The sequence below is a fragment of the Ailuropoda melanoleuca genome, chromosome 2, assembly GCF_002007445.2.
Source record: "Ailuropoda melanoleuca isolate Jingjing chromosome 2, ASM200744v2, whole genome shotgun sequence".
Classification (NCBI taxonomy): Eukaryota; Metazoa; Chordata; class Mammalia; order Carnivora; family Ursidae; genus Ailuropoda; species Ailuropoda melanoleuca.
In genome coordinates this window covers 71,569,207-71,589,637 of record NC_048219.1, presented here as the reverse complement: position 1 = coordinate 71,589,637, position 20,431 = coordinate 71,569,207, and the positions used below count along the sequence as shown (strand labels likewise).

The 20,431-nt window shown below is 33.4% G+C and overlaps 1 protein-coding gene across 2 annotated transcripts in view; it reads left to right on the top strand.

Moving 5' to 3' along the window:
- COL11A1 (collagen type XI alpha 1 chain) overlaps positions 1-20,431 on the top strand; it is a 188,127-nt gene that overhangs the window by 40,956 nt on the left and 126,740 nt on the right. For both annotated transcript variants that reach the window (XM_011224596.3, XM_011224597.3), the window contains exon 5: positions 18,423-18,551. In XM_011224596.3, the coding sequence (XP_011222898.1) occupies positions 18,423-18,551 (129 nt within the window). The remainder of the gene's footprint in view (positions 1-18,422; positions 18,552-20,431) is intronic.

Sequence of the window (20,431 nt, the reverse complement as noted above, 5' to 3'; positions counted from 1 at the left end):
CTCATGGGTTATTTAGATCTATGTTGCTTATTCTTCAGCAATTTTGGAACCTTCCAGATAGCTTTCTGTTATTGATTTTTAGTTTAATTCCACTGTGTTCTAAGAGCAGATACTATATGATTCTATTGTTTTAAAATTGTTGTTTTTTTATGGCCCAGAATGTAGTCTATCTTGATGAATGTTCCAGGGTGAGCTTGTGAAGAATGTGTAGTCTGTTGTTTTTGGATGAAGTAGTGCACAGATGTCAATTACAGTTGATCCTTGAACAACACATGTTGAACTGCATGGGTCCAATTATGTGCAGACTTTTTTCTGTTATGTGCAGTACAGTACTGTAAATGTATTTTCTCTTCCTTATGATTTTCTTAATAACATTTTTTCTTCAGGTTACTTTATTATTAAGAATACAGTGTATAATACATATAGCATACAAAATGTGTTGGTAAACATTTTATGTTATCAGTAAGGCTTCTGGTCAACAATAAGCTATTAATAGCTATGTTTTGAGGGAGTCAAAATTATACATGGATTTTCAACTGTGTGGGGGCTCAGCACCCCTCACTCCCATGTTGTTTAAGGGTCAACTCTATATCCAGTTGGTTGATAGTGCTGTTCAGTTCAACTATGTCTTTATTAATATTCTGCAGCTGGATCTGTCCATTTCCGGTGGATGGGTGTTAAAGTTCCCAGCTGTAATATTGGATTAATCTATTTCTTCTTGCAATTATGTCAGGTTTTGCCTCACATGTTCTGATGTTCTGTTATTAGCCACATACACATTAAGGACTATCATCTCTTTTTAACAGTTGATTCTTTTCATCCCTGAAAACTTTCTTTGCTCTGAAGTCTACTCTGTCTGAAATTAATAGACATATTCTTGTTTTCTTTTGACTAGTGATGGCATGGTATATCTTTCTCCATCCCTTTACTTTTTATCTATATGTGTCTTTATATTCAAAGTAGGTTTCTGGTAGACAACATTGTTGTCACTGTTTTTTGATCCATTCTGATAATCTGTCTTTTAATAGGTATATTTAGACCACTGATGTTTAAAATGATTATAGATATAATTGAATTTATATCCACCATATTTGGCACTGTTTTCTGTTTGTTGACCTTATTTTCTGTTCATCTTTTGTCTTCTACAATTCTGCATTTTTTTTGTTAAATTGGACATCTTGTATGATTATGTTTCACTCTTTGCATATTAAATTATACTTCTTTTAATTGTTGCCCTGCCCTAGTATTTGCAATATACATTATTTTAAAAGTTTATTTATTTATTTTAGTAATCTCTATGTGCAACGTGGGGCTTGAACTCACAACCCCAAGATCAAGAGTCGCACACTTTTCCAACTTAGCCAGTCAGGAACCCCAGGAGTAACTTTTGATTAATCCAAGTCCACCTTTAAATAACACTATACTATTTCACAGGTAGTGCAAGTACCTTATAATAACAGAATATTCCTATTTCCTCCCTCCTCTACCTTGTATTATTGTTTTCATTTGTTTCATTTTTTTCATAAGCATACATATATTTATACATATATATTTGAATACATTTTGCTATTATTATTTTAAACAAACAGTGATCAGTTAGATCAATTAAGAATAAGAAAAATAAAAATTCTTATTTTACTTCTACTTATTTATTCTCCAGTGCTCTTCCTTTCATTATCTACATTTGAAATTCTGACCTATAGAATTTTTCTTCTCTCAAAAGAACTTCTTTATTAAATTGCTTGAAAGATAGACCTCTCACCAAGAAATTCCTTCAGTGTTTGCTTTTCTGAGAAAGTCTTGATTTCTCTTTCACTTTGAAGGATAATTTTGCAGGATATAGATTTCTAGGTTGGTGAGTTTTTTCTCAACACTTGAAATATTTTATTCTGTTCTCTTCCTGCTGTGCACCTTCTGAAGGGAAGTCAAATGTAATTGTGATCTTTGCTCCTCTATAGTTTTGGTGCCTTCCTCTGGGTTCTTTCAAGATTTTTCTATGTCACTGATTTTCTGAAGTTGAAGTAGTTTTTCTTTGGCATTTATGCTGCTTGTGGTTCTCTGGGCTTCCTGGATATTTGGTTTGGTGTCTGACATTAATTTGAGCAAATTTTCAGTCATTATTGATTCTATTATTTCTTTGTTACTCACTCTCTTCCTTCTGATATTCTCCTTACATGTATGCAATATCTTTTGTAGTTGTCCTACACTCCTTGGATATTCTGTTCTTACCCCCCCCCCCAAATTTCTTTTCTCTTTGCTTTTCATTTTTGGACGTTTCTATTGTCATATCCTCAAGCTCAGAGATTCTTTCCTCAGCCATGTGCAATCTACTAATAAGCTATCAAAGATCTTCATTTTCAATCTCTAGCATTTCTTTGTGATTCATACTTAGAAATTCCACCTTTCTGCTTATGTTATCCATCCTTTCTTGCATATTGTTTGTTTTTTTCCCAACTTCTTTAGAATATTAGTAATCGTTTTTAAAAATTGCTAGTTGGACAATTCCAAAATCTTGCCATATCTGATTGTGGTTCTGAAGTTTGTCTGTCTCCTCTAACTGTGATTTTAGCCTTTTGGTATGCCTTTTAACTTTTAGTTGAAAAATGGACATTATGTATTGGATAAAAGAAATTTGGTAAGACTTTAGTAATATGTTGGTAAAGTATAGGGGTAGAGGAAGCATTCTATAGTCTTATGATTAAATCTCAGTCTTTTAGTGAACCTGTATCCCTGGACTGTGAAGTTTACCAGTGCTTTTCAGTTCTTTTTCCCTACTGGGTGGGGCAGGATAGCTATAGATGGCTGTAGATGTGTATTTCCCTTCTGCCACATAGAAGGGGACTAGAGTTGTGTACTTCCCTTTCTCCAATTCTGTATGGATCTTCTTTAATTAAGAAAGAAAAAAAGCAAGCTATCACTATATTTAAAAATTATCATTATATGCTTTCAATCTAGGTTCTAAACAGAAAGCTATATTTACTAATTATTTCTTTAAATTTTACTCTTGCTTTACATATATTTAGAAGATCTCTCATACAATAAAAACTTTAGGAAGAGAAAAGTGGGTGTGAGTGAACCCAGATGATAAAGTCATTTCCATTGCTTCATTTGAGGACTGAAAGATGAAGACAAAGTTATCATTCAGCAACTAAAAAGTGCAGAAATAGTTAAATGAAAAAGGTGATGATATTGAAGTTTTTGCTTTTTTAAAAAATTGTATTTATTTATTTATTTGTGAGGGAGAGAGAGAGAGAGCTATAAAGAGAGCACAAGCAGGGGAAGGGTCAGAGGGAGAGGGAGAAGCAGATTCCGTCCTGAACAGGGAGCCCAACATGGGGCTTGATCCCAGGACCTAGGGATCATGACTTGAGCCACCCAGGTGCCCCAAGTTTTTGCTTTTTTTTTTTTTTTTAAAGATTTTATTTATTTATTGACAGAGATAGAGACAGCCAGCGAGAGAGGGAACACAAGCAGGGGGAGTGGGAGAGGAAGAAGCAGGCTCATATTGGAGGAACCTGATGTGGGGCTCGATCCCAGATCGCCGGGATCACGCCCTGAGCCGAAGGCAGACGCTCAACCGCTGTGCCACCCAGGCGCCCCAAGTTTTTGCTTTCTTAACCACATTCACAGTACTTAGCAGTATTGACTCTGGAGCCAAATAGCCCTGGTTTGATTTTTGGATTTGGAATTTAGCCACATTGGACATCATGGTCAAGATACCAAACCTCTCTATGTCTTTCTCCTCATCTGTAGAATGGAATACCTGGGGTGCTTCTTTCATAGAGTCATTGGAGAGTTAAGTGAGTTAACATGTATAAAACATTTATATGTGTCTGTTAATGCTCTATAAGTGAAAAATAAACTTTCTTCTGTTGATTATTTCTGAAATTAGGTGAAAACAACAGATATATAACTAGCATAGAAGCTACTTTTGGCTTTGTGAGGAACTTCAGCTTATAGTGTATTATTTTATAGAAGACTTCAAAAACTGAAAGAAAAAATGAAATGTCATCCTGGAATGGAATTGTATTTCTTACTCTGTCAAAATAGCACAGTGTCAGTGAAACAGAAAAACAACAAAGCTTTGAATTTACCATGGTGGTTTCGTTTTGTTCTTGTTTTGTGAATCTTCAGTTAACATGTATATTTGGGAATGTAACTGTGGCTCTTCTTTTAATTGTTGAAAGCATCGTGTAGAATCTGTTTTGTGATTAATGTTTTGTGTAATGTAGTAAGACATCAAAATTATTTATTTTCTAAATTTTGGGAATTATGTACAATTTTAGGAGAAGTAACAAATATCGATACCAAACCTGAGGTATAAATTTGATAGGGTTGATATTCAAACATAGTCCAAGTAAAACTTGATTGTAACAAACACAAGTTCAATGTAAATTAGAGCAAAAAAGTCCCAAGGCACACACTAAACACCCATGTAATATTGGGATTCAGCAACAACACTGCTTTAAAAATGCACTGTATTCACAGACATGCTGAATTTCTCTAATATATAGAAAAACTAAATACGTATGCAGTAATTTCTAAAAGGGGATCTTATGGTTCTCATGCAGAAATAGCCCAATGAATTTGAATGACAATATCTTGTACTAGCAGTTTTATAAAACAAATTTTTGTTACTTGAACAAATTTAGAAGTTGTCAGATTTTATTTAGACTTGGTGTTAATAATCATTTACAAAGTTGTGATGACATATAAGATATTCATCTCTTGATTTTTTTGTTTTTAGGAGATAATTAAGTCTAACACTGACCACGCATACCAGTAGATCAGAGTCCAACATTGGGTTAATCCTTTTTTTGAGAGTTTTCCATAGCCAAGTCTGAAAGGAACATCTGTTTTTGGCTGTTTGATGTGTAATTACATTCTTTTTTCCTTCACTTTGAGCTGGTATGACAAGTGTGGTGAGGGTCAACACACAAAAATGTGCCACATTATTTATGACCAAGCTTCAGTGATGCTGTAGGAAGTTTTGGCAGCCTTCTCTAGACATCACTGTACTTTATTATACAACAGCCGCGTGGTACACTGTTGCCATTTAAACTGTGATCAGATCTGTAGTATTGTAGCATGATAGGCAGATAACAGCTATATTTGGGAACTTTATTGATAGTTTAGTATAATTTTATATTTAGTAGGATTTGTCGTTGAAACCATTTTAAGAAATTCAATGTAGCATTCATTTTAGGTGGATTTTGATTTCAGAGCTCTATAGAAGATCCAAAGTACCAGTTATACAGGATATTCCTTGTCCTCTAAAAGGAACATTGCCATTTTGGGTCAGTGTTTTACTTTTTGATTAGTGCATCACTGGATTATCCACTGCCAACAGTGCACAATAAAATGTCACATTTTATTTTGCCCTCTTAAAAATTTTATGTCTGATTACCGTGGTGAAAGGTGATACTTGTCTTCCTTATTTTTTTTCCCTTTTAAGTTTTATTATTAGTCAGCAGCATTTTATTAACTTCTCAAGGAATAAGCCATTTTGAATTGTGTTCTTGTCATATCTCTGTTATCATGTTGTTTTAGAATTACCTATTAATGTATAGCTTTCTCATTAGACCATAAATTCCTTGAAAGCAGGATTTATAGTCTATTAATTTAGCTATTCCAGCAGCAGCACCAAGCACAAAGTTTGACACGGTGTTTATAGCCACCAAAGATTAGTAAATACATGAATGAGTGCTGTTCCTGGTGGTGGTGAAGACGACTTCAGAAGTGCCTAGGAGGAAAAGGGGCAGGGATAGCTGTAGGCTAGCGTATCCCGTTTGAAAGTTAGGTGTTAATTATTAAGTAGTTGGCTATTCCCTCTTAAAGCAGGATAAACATTATTTGCCAAACATTATGCTTAAATAATTGATATAGAGACATAAATAAATAGTTGTAATAAGATATGATTGATAAGATATAGAAATGTTCAAGTGAAGGAATAACAACTATATTCAAAATGTTGAAAAATAAAGAGATATTTAAAGATGAGGGCACAGGAGCAAAAGATGAAAGTTTGGAATGAGCACAGCAGATCTGAGAAATGTAATTTGGTTGGGGGGGCATGTGGGACATGACCTGGTTGAACGTGTTAGGGCATTTTTGTGGATAGTCTTTTACGCCATGCTGTGGAAGTTGAACTTTAAACCAGAGGTCATGAAATATCTCTTTAAGTAGAGGAATTCAGATTTGTTTTTTAAAAAAACTTGTGTGTGTGTGTGTGTGTGTGTGTGTGTGTGTGTGTGTGGCAGTGAAGGAGTTAGTATAGAATCAGGAGAACCAGTAGAAAGAAAAAAAACAAACGCTGATATGTTGAAACATTAGTTCAAATAAAAGGTATTAGAGTAAAGACAAACCACGACAGAAGAAACAGAAGGAAGCGTCTTGCTTCAGTATGCTAATATGAGGTAGACCTGGAAGGACTTGGGGACTGAGAGGTTATGTGGAACTAAGGGAGAGAGGAACTAAATACTTTAAACTTCACACAGATAGTAAATAGTTGGTGTTTCTTTTTTACAAACATGAGCTCTTTGGAATTTTAGCTAAGTTAAAAAGTCTTTAATTTTCTTTTTTATGATTTATGACTTAAGTGCTTTAAACAAAGCTTTAAATTGGCTAAAGGCCATAGGATTATCCTGGACAAAATAATCTTATCTCACCATGTTTCTATACTTCAAGAGCTTTAGAGTGAACACACAGTTAATGTGAAATTATTATTCACTCAAAGGAATATAAGAATGTGTTAGACTATTAAATTATTTTTTTTAAATGAGATCTTCTTAAGGCATGACCTAGTTCATTTCTGTTTATAATAGGACTTAGTTCTTAGAAGAGTGGCAAGTACACAGTAAGTGTCAACTAAGTGGTATCAAGGCTGCTCCAGTCTTGGGGCCTGGGCATCCATTAGTCTTCCTGCTGGAAGGCTGTCCCCTACGTATCTGCATCTCTTATTTCCTTAGTTCCTCTGGTGTCTCTGTCTCAATATCTCTTTATCAGTGAAACCTTTCATGATCACACTTTGTAATATGGCATCCTACCTTCTGACACAGCTTCCTTATCCTGCTTTATACTTTTTATGGCACCTACCACTTTCTGATGTACTATGCTTTATTTTCTCTTCTCCTCTAGAACATAAGCTCCAAAAGGGCAGGGGCTCTGTGTTATACCCACAAGGTTTAGAATAATACTTGAAACTTAATATTTTTTAATGAATGAAATAAGTATACTTCTTGCATCTATTAATTCAAGGGATATAAATCACGTACATCAAAGGAAGAAGGAGGCAAGGTTTGTTACCGTTTTTCTAACGATTTTATTTTTTTATTCATTATTTTGTATTGAATAGAGCTACTTTGATAGTTATCTTTTAGTAAGAAACCTTGTTAGAAAGTATAGGATACATATATGCACTTTCTATGTTAGTGTTTCATACAATTTTAGGCATTTTTTGTATTACTAGGTAATTAGCTAGTTTATTAAAACAGTACTACATTCGAATAACATAAGAACACTACTCATTTTCTTAAAACCTGATTTCTTAAGCTGATTTTGGGACACCAAGAAATATAAAGTCTCTTGTGGGTAGCAGTTCTGTCTATGATTATGTGTTTTCCCTCATTCTTTCCTTTGAATTATACCTCAGATGCGATCTCTGATCCATTTTTCAATTACACTAAAATTCTAAGCATTCTGGCAGCTTTCTTTTTCCACACAAAATAGTTGAGAAAGAATCGTTAACGGTATGGCATGTTTGAAAAAAACTATGATGAGAGTTAAGGCTTTGGCAGATTCAGAATTCTGAGTAGACAAGAAGCCTAGTTTTTCAATTAATCTTCTGATAATGGTGTTACTTCTTGAGAATTCTATGCTATGTTTAAGTTTTAATGTCAGTTTTGTTCCTGGATATGCAATCAAAAACCTCTACAAAGACAGCTCATACTTCACAATAAAGCTCTAATATCAAATGTGAACAGAAGTTTTAGGGTCCAAGGTGTATCTTATGAAAACATTGTATAATTTTGTTAAGCTATTGCTTTTACAGTGGCACATGCTGGACACTGCTTAGCCAAATGTATTTTTCTTTTTCTTCTATTATGTTTTTTCCTGATGGGCTTTACTTAAAGAATAATGACTTTAAGGCTCCTGAAACTCAACTTTTTTTTGGAATTTATTATCGGAACGATTACAGATGGATTCTCCAGCAGCATTTCTTAGATTTTACAGTGTCGATAGACACGTTGTCTAGAAGTTTGCCATTCAGAGGTGTGTTCTCCTTTAAATGCCCTCAAATACTGTAGTAATTATACCTTATATTTGTGAACATGTTACATTTTAAAAACTGTTTAAGTATATATTATTTTTTAAAGAATCTCTAGGAAATCCAGGACAAATAATAGTATTCTCAATTTACAGGTGTTGAGTTCAAGTCTTATAATGATGGACAAATTAATATCTTAGAGATCCATTTATTGAACAAACATTTATTGTCTATCCACGATATGTAGTGAGGGAAGTGTGAGGAAAACAGCCTTTCTCTTCCCACCTTCCAAACTCTTGATAGTAACTTCCGTGTCTGAATTGGAACCTGCAAGATAGTCTGATATATGGGCTCTAAGGGTCAGATTTTTGGGGCACAGAGTAGGAGACAGTAATATAAGTAATTAGGATTTGGGGGACCAACAGAGAATAGCCAGCACTTCTATATTTGAAAGAGAAACTGGGTCATTAACTTTATCATTAATTGTGCCATTTATGCCAAGCTTTTCTGGATTGTTCCTCTAATTTTCCCATATGGAAGTTGTCCCACTCTCCCCACCCTCCAGCTGCCCCATTTCTTTCCTCCTCATAAGTGGAGTAGGGTAGGTACTAAAGAAATATGTTGCTTATATGTTATGTTTTGTGTATTATTAATCTTCTTTACCAAGCTGTAAGCTGAGAGTGGACTCTGAGTCTGTTTTCCCTCTTTATTCCTCTTGCTTCTATCCAGAGAGCTAGCATGTTACTTTGCTTTAATATTTGCTGACTGAATGCATAGATGAATGATTGGTAAACAGCCAAGGAAAAAGATTCTCAGAGTTATCTGGCTGTTAAATACCTGTGTCAGTTACAATGAAAAGTTATAGGAGAAAAGCAATTATTATCTGGCTAATAATGTATCTGTGCCTATTAACAAAATTATCACATATGCTAATATATAAAAAGAAAATTTTTTTATCTTGGGAAAAATGAACTCATCCTAAAATTGTGAGGTATACAGTACCTCCTAAAATTAGGAATGTTGCATAGCAGGTTTGCTTTTGCAGTCAAGAAAAATATAGTTCTTTCCACATACTCCCATTTCAATAGGGAATTCTGCCTTTCAACTTTGCGAGCATGCCCCCTGTTTTTCACTGTTCCATAGACATATGTACAGGTTGGCTATATTCTGTCGTGAGCTAAGAAGTTTCCACAATGACATGGAAAAAATCTTTTTTTTTCCAAAATTAAAAAAATAAAAGGTGTATTTATTATTTTATATATTTATATGCATAATTTTAAAAACCTCTTAGGCTTATATAGCTTATAAAATGGCCAGCTTTGATTTCACAAAAGTTCAGTTCACTAAAGGAAATGTATCGTTTATTGTTATATGGTAGAGAAGTGGAACACAGTAAACATAAGGAAACATTTTTTTAAAGTTCTGTTATTTCTAGATGGTATCACTGAATATAGAATGAGAATAATGAATGTATAGAGATGCTACAACCAGTCATTTCACTTCATCCACTGAGAGGTATTTTCTCTAGCCTTAAAAATAGGCAATAGAAAAAAGGCGATGCTTAAATTGATATGTAAAAATAAATAATTTCCAAATATCAAGCTTATTTGCTTAGAGGAGGAGATGTGCCAGTTCAACTGTTAAACTCTTTATGGAATGATGAAAATAGTCTATCATGTTTTTTCATAGTCAAAAGATGATAATTACTTTAAAATTAAGTCCAAAATTTACTGCCAAAGTCAAAAGCTATGAAATGTAAAGTAAATGTCAAATTCTGCTGTTAACTTTGTGAGACAGGCAGTGAAAATAGTACCTACATGCCAAGGCCATATTTGACCTTTATGCTGACATTAGTTATATGAACTCGTCCTTTAAGTCTGTGTTACAAGTTAAAAATATTAAATGATGCCTGTTTTTTTATACAGATGATGTTTTCTTAAATTATTTTTAAAAATAAGTCTCAATATGATTTCCATTTTATTTTAAAATCCTCTTTTTAGATTTTTAAATATTATTTTCAGTTATATTTTTAAGAAAATAGATCTTTGTATAAAGTATCAGATAAATTTATTTTGGGAGAGGAATTAAGTTGTGGTGATACACATTTTAAATGTTTGTTTTTTAATGAAATTTTGAAACGAATCGTTTTGTGAACTGAAAATCATCTCAGTATTTTTCAGACTTGTAATTTAAATTTTTACATGTTTTCTTAAATCAAGAAAGAACTGTGTGTTTTACTCTTGATTTGCCTCACTTTGATAGGTAAAATAAAATGCAAACTACAAAAGATCTAGAATTTTGATAAATACAAATATACACATATAATTCCAATGAGAATAAATTTTTCTGTTCTTTTTTCCATTGTTTACATGAAGCTGAACTCGGATATAATTTCATTAGTGTGGAGTTAGAGATACAACCAGGAATTGTTTTTTTATTGAAGTGTAATTGACATAGAATATTATATTAATTTCAGCATAAAACATAGTGATTTGATACTTATATACATTATGAAATCATTACTACAATAAGCCTAGTTACTATTTGTCACCATACATAGGTTTTTACAATATTATTTACTATATTCTCTATGCTGTACATTATATCCCAATGCCTATTTATTTTATAACTGGAAGATTTTGCCTCTTAACCCCCCTTCTCCTATTCCATCAATTGCCTTTCACCATCTGCCCCTGGGCAAACATCAGTTTGTTCTCTATATCTGTAAGTCTGCTTCTGTTTTGTTGTGTCTGTTCATTTGATTTGCTTTATAGATTCTACATGCAGATAAATCATAAGGTATTTGTGTTTCTCTGCCTGACTTGTTTCAGTTAATCCAATACACTCTTGGTCTATCCATGTTGTTGCAAATGGCAACATTCCTTTTTATGGCTGAATAATAGTCTATCACACACACACGTGCACACACACACACACTCACACACACACACCGTATCTTCTTTGTTTATATTAGTGTTTTTATTTTCTTTGGATAAATACCCATAAGTGATACTGCAAGATCATATGACAGTTCTAGTTTTAATTTTTTTTTAAAGATTTTATTTATTTATTTGACAGAGAGAGAAACAGCCAGTGAGAGAGGGAACACAAGCAGGGGGAGTGGGAGAGGAAGAAACAGGCTCCCAGTGTAGGAGCCTGATGTGGGGCCCGATCCCAGAACGCCAGGATCACGCCCTAAGCCGAAGGCAGACGCTTAATGACTGAGCCACCCAGGAGCCCCTCGTTTTAATTTTTTAAGGAACCTCCATGGCGTTATCTGTAGTGGCTATGCCAATTTGCATTCCCACCAACAATGCATGAGGGTTCTCTTTTCTCCATACCTTCTCTAGCACTTGTTATTTCTTTCTCTCTCTCTGTGTGTGTGTGTGTGTGTGTGTGATACTTTTTAAGCCATTCTGACTGGTATGAGATAACATCTCACCATGGATTTGATTTGCATTTCCCTAGTGATTAGATACATCTTTTCATGTATCTGTTGACCATCTGTATGTCTTTGGAAAAATGTCTATTCCTCTGCTCATTTTTAATCAGATTGTTTATTTATTTGTTGATATTTAATTGTATGAGTTCTTTATATTTTTTGGATGTTATTCTCTATCAGATACATCATTTGCAAATATCTGCTTCTATTCAGTAGCTTGCCTTTTTATTTTGTTGTTTTCCTTCACTGTGCAAAAGCTTTTTAGTTTGATGTAGCCCCATTTGTTTTTTTCCTTTTGTTCTCCTTGCCTGAGAAGATAGATCCCCCCCAAATATTGCTAAGACCAGTGTCAGAGAGTTTACTGCCTATGTTTTCTTCTAGTTTTGTGGTTTTAGGTCTTACATTTAAGTATTTAATCCATTTGGGGTTCACTTTTGTATATGGAGTAGGAAAGTAGTCCAGTTTCATTCTTCTGCATGTAGCTGTGAAGTTTTTCCAGCATGATTTATTGAAGAGACTGTCTTTCCCCCATTGTATATTCTTCTCTGTCGTAGGTTAATTAACCATATAAGCATGGGTTTATTTCAGGGCTCTCTATTCTATTCCATTGATCTATTCCATTTGGGGTCTTTTGTGGTTCCATAATGCCATTGATGTTTTGATGGAATTGCATTACATCTATAGATTACTTTTTTACCTTTTTACTTAAGATTTAAAATGCATTTTGACATAGTCATGTAAATGGGTATTTAAACTCCATATGAAATTTAGCATAATTTAATTTGATGAATTTTTTTTAAACCTCTGCTAAGTTTACTCAAAAACTTATTCCTTTCAAATTCTTTCTTTATACTTGGAGTATACTTTTTTTTTTATCATTCTCACTTTATATTGTCTCTGATGGACTAAGGAATGTTTACACATGGTGACACTGTTGGGTATATGATAATCTGTGATTACCCTGAGTTCTAGCTATTAAATTATTAAATCAGCCAGTATTTCTACAGCATCTACTTATTACCAGTTCCTGGACATAGTCAGATATTACCCTAGTTATAAATAAACAAAACTACTTTTTTAAGAGTGTTCTTTATTCTGTTGTAAAGACAACACTTATAGGGTATACATAAAAACAAACTAGTACTAACTCAGTCTGTATTAGTATTCTAGGGCTGCCATAAGAAAATATTACAGACTGACTGTCTTAAACAACAGAAACTTATTTTTTTTTTAAAATTCTGTATGCTGAAAGTCAGATCAAAATGTTAGCAGGATTGATTTTTTCTGAAGCCTTTCTTCTTAGCTTGTAGGTGACCCTCTTCTCCTTGTATCTTCATGTAGTTTTTTTTTTTTTATTGTGTCTGTGCCCTAATCTCCTTATAAAGAGACCAGTTGTATTGAATTATGACCCACCATGATGACTTCATTTTACCTTCATTATCTCTTTATCGGTTCTATCTCCAAATACGTTTATACTAAGAGGTTAAGACTTAAAAAAATTATATAAATCTGGGTTGTTTGGGGGACACACAGTTGAGCCCATAACACTAAGTCTGGGCAAGTTCATTTTATCCTTGATTAGCAATGAGAAAATCGGTATAAATTGCTACAGGAAAGAGAAGCATGGACTGTCAGATGAAGGGAAATTCTCCCTGATTCTTATTGATCCGAGCGCTCGGTTTGTTTGGCTTCAGTGATGAACCTTACGATCTGCAGGTAGAGGGACACCATGAAAAAGTAAATGAAGGCAATTTTCTTAGAAGAAAAACTGAACTTATTTTGGAAACAATCATTAATTATCATTCCATTTTGTAGACTTAAGAGGTTCATCCCCAAATATTTCCTTTTATTATGTTTCTTAACTGAGTAAATGATTTTTCCTCCCTGCAGTTGCTCACTCCAGAAATTAAAGAATTGCTTTCCATTCCTCTCTAACGCACTTTCCTCCATCTTTCCTGCCATTCCCAACCTACCCCATTATCAGCACCTGGTCTCCAAACCTTACAGATATTTTTCCCTAATATGCCAACTCTATGTCTCCTTTGTTCATTCCTTCTTCTGCTTAGTTTAATTTCTCAGCACTTAACTACATGGATTCCTAACAGATTCCCAAGCTTCCAGACTGGCTGCTTCCAAATCATCCTTCCCTATGTTGTCAATGATTTCATTAAAAAACAGCATCCATCAATTTGTTCCATTGTTCAAAATCTTTGAGTGACACTCCATAACTTCTGGAATTTAGTTCAGACAACAAGGTTTTTCTTAAATTGTTCCTCCTACCTCTTTCCTCTTTGAACCCTCACTACTCATTACCATCAGATAGGGCCTTCTCTCCACCTGTGGGGCACTATGGCTACTCCTCTGACTTTGTCATGTGGTTTCATGTCTCCAGGGGTTTGGTTAAGATGCCTTTTCTATTTAGTGCTGTTTCCATCTGCATCTTCTTCATCAAACGAACTCCTTTTGCTCATAACGTATCATTAAGATTTTTCCAAGAAGCATTTCATAAAAACATTCATTCCCATTGAAATATCTGCACTTTGCAAGTTAATGGAGCCGAGAATGTACTGTGGGGAATTTGGAGTTTAGAAGATTTTATAGAACACAATTGCAGCTGTGTGATTTACTTTAGTATTAGGGGAGATGAAATTTTTAATTCTAGGAATTTATGAAATTCAGTGAAATATATCATCAATAGGTACTTGGAGTCTGTTTTTCCTGGTATTATCAAAAGTAAATTATTCTCCTAGAATATAAGAAATGTCCAAGTTTTAATAATAAAAGTTTGAGTCTTCCAAGATTATGAGAAGAATTAAAAGCTTCATGATGGGGTGCCTGGGTGTCTCGGTTGAGTGTCTGCCTTCGGCTCAGGTCATGATCCCAGAGTCCTGGGGTTGAGCCCCCTGTTGGGCTCCCTGCTCAGCAGGGAGTCTGCTTCTCCCTATCCCTTTGTGTGCCCTCTCTCAAATAAATAAATATATCTTTAAAAAAATAAAAGTTTCATGGTATTTTACAGATACTAGTTGCTAGACAAACATTCAAGAGAGACTATTTATAGATAAACTACTTAAAACTGAACTCTTTATTTGAACAGCGATAGTTGAACATTGATCCAGCCTCTCCATTTACTGTTTTGGTTAAATCTGAATTTCCTTGCCATTCTTGTGATTTTATTAGGTTCCAAGCACATAATCCATTCACAGGTCACATTGTAGTGGACATGACAGCTGATCAGAGCCTGGTTTTCCATTATGCATTCTCAGGAATCAGCTACTGTGCTGTTCAATTCAGTGGATACTTAGGCTGGGGGCTGACTTCAACTAAACACTGATTGGCTTCACATAGGATGAAAAGTTGAATTTGAAAATTCAGACACTTAACTTTGACAGATTGACATTTGTCCTTAAAACATTAGATCAATATCTTATACCACATTTTTAAAATAAATCTGATTACTTATACATGGGGAAAAAGCTAAATGTGTATTAACCATGATGTAGTTTATTCATCACATGAAAACTAGAAATAGCTAGGCTTTATAGAGACAGGAACACACACACACACACACACACACACACACATAGAAAACAAACCAAACAAAAATTAGTAGAATATCTGCATTATATTTAAATTGTAAAAGGAAGATATGCTATTACTTATTAATTGGGCCTGATAAAGCTGTGGCAGGATCTTTTTGCACTGCGTGTGAAGTTTAGAAGAACCTCATCTTTATAGATGGGTGCCATTTGGTTTTCTTACCCTTGCTTTGCTTTCCACCTTAATGTCATCCTGTTTATACAAAAATACTACCTTAGAGACCTAGTTGACACAGCTGTAGATAGCAAGGTAATTGCATCAACTCTAAGTTTTGTTTCGTAGATCATTAGAGGAGGAGGACGTCTTTTTCATGGTTCATATGCTGCAGGTGCCAATATTACTTGGTAACTTCACCCTTTTCCAGCTGTGGAAATTTTTATGACTATTGAATCTAAATATTTACAGTTTATTCAACCTGTCAGGGTGCTTTTGTTTATCTACAGACTTGTCTCACAACATGTCCTATGGTTAACATAAAACACTGTAAAACACCTTCTGGGGAAAATTATACTGTAGCATTTTAACTGAATTTTTCAGTTTCTTTCCAGTAGTATATTTTATGGCTAAATATTAAACACCTGAAATAAGAATTTATAGTGGAAAGATTGGCAGGATTCCATTTAATGAAGTCAAGTAAGAACTTAGAAAACCAGAATTCTTCTAAAAAATATACTATTTAAAAAATACCATATGCTTAGAAGATAGGCAACTTTTTTTTTTTTTTCTGTTTCAGCAGTAGCTTCAGTTGGTACATTATATTTCCTATACTTAAGTATGGAATTCTGAAATTCTGGAGAGAAACTTAGATATGATCTCTACATGTATTCATTTTACAAAAGATGAATGAGGTAACTTGCATAATTCCAACATGGTTAATGGCAAAGTTGGAAGAAAATTCAGGAGTCAAGATTTCTAATTGAAACCCTCAGTGATGCCAGCACTTAAGATATACTCAATAATGCCTCATTATTATTATTTTTTAACAGCAGAATGAAAAACTGTGTATTCAAAGTTCTGTTTCTTACTTACTATTATCCATTTATATGACTAATTATTTGCATATAATTCAGTAGTGGGTACTCAGTGTTCCAAATTGATCAGTTAATGTTTTAAAAATGCTATCAATAAATTTTAAGAACTTATATTAATTTATCGTGAGCATATTTACAACTAGTGGACAGAAAAGAAATATTAGAGACTTTCCTATCTAATTACAAAAAAGAACCTTGAAAAAAATCTCAGAAACAATCTAATTTGATTGATTAATTATATTGCCTCATGACATGTGAAAATAAATAATTTTGAAGTTGGAGCACTTATAATAGTATGACTATTATAAACCTTTTAGTTTTCAGATGGATATTGGCTGATTCTGAATTCTTTTATCTTTTACTGGGAAATAAAGTAGATGTTTTCTTATATGTGTGTTACCTGACCGTATTAACATGGTATATGCACTTTTAAAGATTGTTTTTTTTTTCAAATTTTTATTTAAATTCTAGTTAGTTAACATAGAGTGTAATATTGGTTTCAGGAGTAGAATTTAGTGATTTATCAATTATATATAACACCCAGTGCTCGACACAAGTGCCCTCTTTAATACGCATCACTCATATAGACTACCCCCGCCCACCTCCTTCCACCAACCCTCAGTTTGTTCTCTATAGTTAAGAATCTCTTATGGTTTGTTAAAGCACTGTTTCAATGAAAGATCAGATGAAATGACTAAACAACCATTGTACAGAAGTGCTAAGAATTCTTGCCTGGGATTCATTGTGAGAGAGACTTTTTAAATTTAATGTCTATATTTTCCTTAGGCTATATAGGCTGTATAGCTCCTGTTAACAAAATGAAGAAATGCTGGAATAACTTTGAAATTATTCAAAATGGAATCAGGAGTTCTGTGAATCAGACTTTATGTGCTGAAACTTACAAGGACTTGAGTCATCAAGTCAAATGGATATTAACTTAAAACTTCTTCTGGGCCTGAGTATAATTCTGGATTGATATGGCCATGACCCCCGGATTTATATGAAACTAGTTTCATGTTGAAATAGACCCTGTGGAAGTATTCAGAGTGCTTCAGGAACAGAATATTACTATTTTTCTCTTGTTTACACAGTTTCCAGAACCAGTTTCCTGAATCTCTTGAAATTAAACTCTTTAGATAACCCTATTACTAATTATTTGTAATTTTTTAATTAAAATTATGCAGAATTCAAGATAAGTGAGTTTTAACGTACTTAGATGCTCCATTTATTCTTAATAAAAATAAACGAAATTTATGCCTTTTTATTCATAATTTCAATTTTTCTGGTCTCTGCATTTCTTACTCATCTTTGTACTCTTTTACCAGAACAAAATAGTAGAATCTATATTTTCATTTAAAAATTCTCATATAAATTTGCCTAACAATAATTCCATTTAATTTGATTGAACTCTTCAGTTTATATTTAAAATATATTACTATCTTTATATATATACAGTTTTTAAATTTTATTTATTTATTTATCAGCTTATTACTTATATTTTATTTGTCTTATTTTATGCAGTATAAACTGTGAATGCAGTAAAATCAAGTTTTAACAAATGGATGCATATAGTAAAGATTCTCTGAACCACAGAATAGAATAACAGGTGATTACAGGTGTTAATATTAACAGCTGATTTGTAAAACAGGTGTGAATTTTTCTTTAATCCTGTAAGACTATTTTTTATTTAACTTTTTAAATTCGAGTATAGTTAACATACAGTATTATATTAGTGTTAGGTGTACAATATAGTGCTTCAACAATTCTGTACATTACTCAGTGCTCATCACAAGTTCGCCCTTTAATCCCCATCACCTACTTCACCCATCCCCCCACCCACCTCCCCTCTGGTGACCATCAGTTTATTCTTTATGGTTAAGAGTCTGTTTCTTGGTTTCTCTGTCTGTCTGTCTCTCTCTTTTCCCTTTGCTTGTTTGTTTTGTTAAGACTATTTTTAACATTGAATGTAAGTGATAGTTCTTCTTCAGGTGTTTAAAAATACCCTACACATTGTCTTGGGTAAATCTTGCTCTGAATATATGTATATCTGAATATGCTGACTACATCCATGTTTATTTCTTGACAGGGGGACATCCAGCAGCTGTTGATCGTAGGTGACCCCAAAGCCGCGTATGACTACTGTGAGCATTACAGTCCAGACTGTGACTCTTCAGTGCCCAAGGCCGCTCAGGCTCAGGAACCTCAGATTGATGAGGTGAGGACTGTAAACTCTGGGCATGTTTTCTCATTTCAATGGTACTGATCTACCCCTGTAGTACTGAGGCTTATATCTATTATTCAGTTTTAATTAAAGAATTCTTTATTTTTAATAGTGTTTTAATATTTCTAGGAAGAAGTGATTTAAAGAAGATTTTGGGTGTTTTTTCCTCTTAACTACTCTGTTACTTAAATTTTTTAAACATAGAGGTAACCCACTGTATATTCTGTATATGAACATATTTCATTTTGGGGGAGATGAAAAAAAAGATAATTATCTAAAAGCTATATTTTTGCTACATAACTAACTAAAAGCTACATTTCTGCCCTCTGCAGTTAAATAATTAACACAGCCTCAAGATAAGGGTGACATATCCTCTGGTGTACTTGCCTCTGGCAATTCAGGCAGATGAGAAAGTGACATTAGAGCTCTCTTAAAGTTACAGGCTGTGTTGAGTATTTAGAGAGATATTTTTTTCAGTTTCTTATTGTCTATGCTACACTGATATGTATGTTTTCTTTCTCTTCCACAAAATTCAATATAAAGAGCAATGAAATGAAAAGCAGTATGATCTGAATGCAGTAACTAAAACTATTCATGTACGTTGATTCATATTATGTCACTTTATTTGAAATTCAGGTGTCAAACCATACTCCCAGGCTATTTTTGCAAGAAAATTTACCAGAATGAAATTTTGCCCTATTCTCTTTCAGACCAAAAAATAAGTTCGCATAACCATAGCAATTTTGGCAGAATTAAATATCCCAAAAAACAAACAAACAAACAAAAAATACAGTAATGTGTTCCCTTGTCCAGATTTTTTGGTAAAATCCTTTGATGTGGAGCTTCTTAAATTAAAAAACAAACAAACGGGAAGGAATTTAGTCTTTAGTTGGTAGCAAAACAGTTTTTTTCGATTCTTTTTTCTCAAGGTGAAGAGTTAAATTTTAGGAGGGGGGTTGGAAGTTTGAAAACATCCAAGCTGCCTTTCTGTTTGAAGATTGCTCGAGTAGCATTCTTCTTACTTCCTAAATATACTACTTGGTGCCATCTTTTGAGCTTGACTACTTAGTAGAGGCTGGGATCTTATCTTTTATTTTAATTTATTGTTCTTTTTGCATGTGAGTTCAGCTAGGATTTTACCATCTAAATGCTTGAGATATATTTGTTGACATCACTTTTCTTTTTAAAGTATGATAGTGAATTCTGTTGCACTGATCTTGTCCATGACTTAATATTAATGTTTTTCTTAAAACAGGATAAAGTCTTAAGAAGCTGACAGAAAAGCAAATATGAGAGAGAAAAAAGACATTGCTTGGGTAGTTGTGTTTGCTATTTTCACAGTTTTCCAGTGCCTCCTTCTTTTTATTCCCTCAGGATTTATTTAAACAATTTTGTGTGTGTGTGTGTGACTTCCAAAAGGATAGGTAAAATACCATCAGGTTTAGTGCTTATATACCTTAGAGATTATGTGATGAATCAGTATTAAAATTTATAACATTTATACATGTTATACATGTCTGAGACTGCTGAGATTTATTTTGCTCCTATTTTAAGGAAGATAAGTTTTGTTCTTTTTAGTTACAAATATGGCCCTGATTTTCCGAAGAATGAAGGTATGCTTTCTTAATATACCACCTTGAGGTGTTTTATTACTGTATTTTAATGTTATCATGTCAAACTGAGTTATTTTAAAGCAAAATAGTTTTTATCCATTTTTATTGGATAAAAAAGTAAATTTTAAAAAGTAAATTTGCCCTTTTCTACTTTAGTTGTTGATGATGTATATTTAACATTCTATTGAGAAGTCAAACTTTACTATGAGAGTTTGAGGAGAAAAACAATGTATTGCTATTATAAATACTGCATGGAAATCC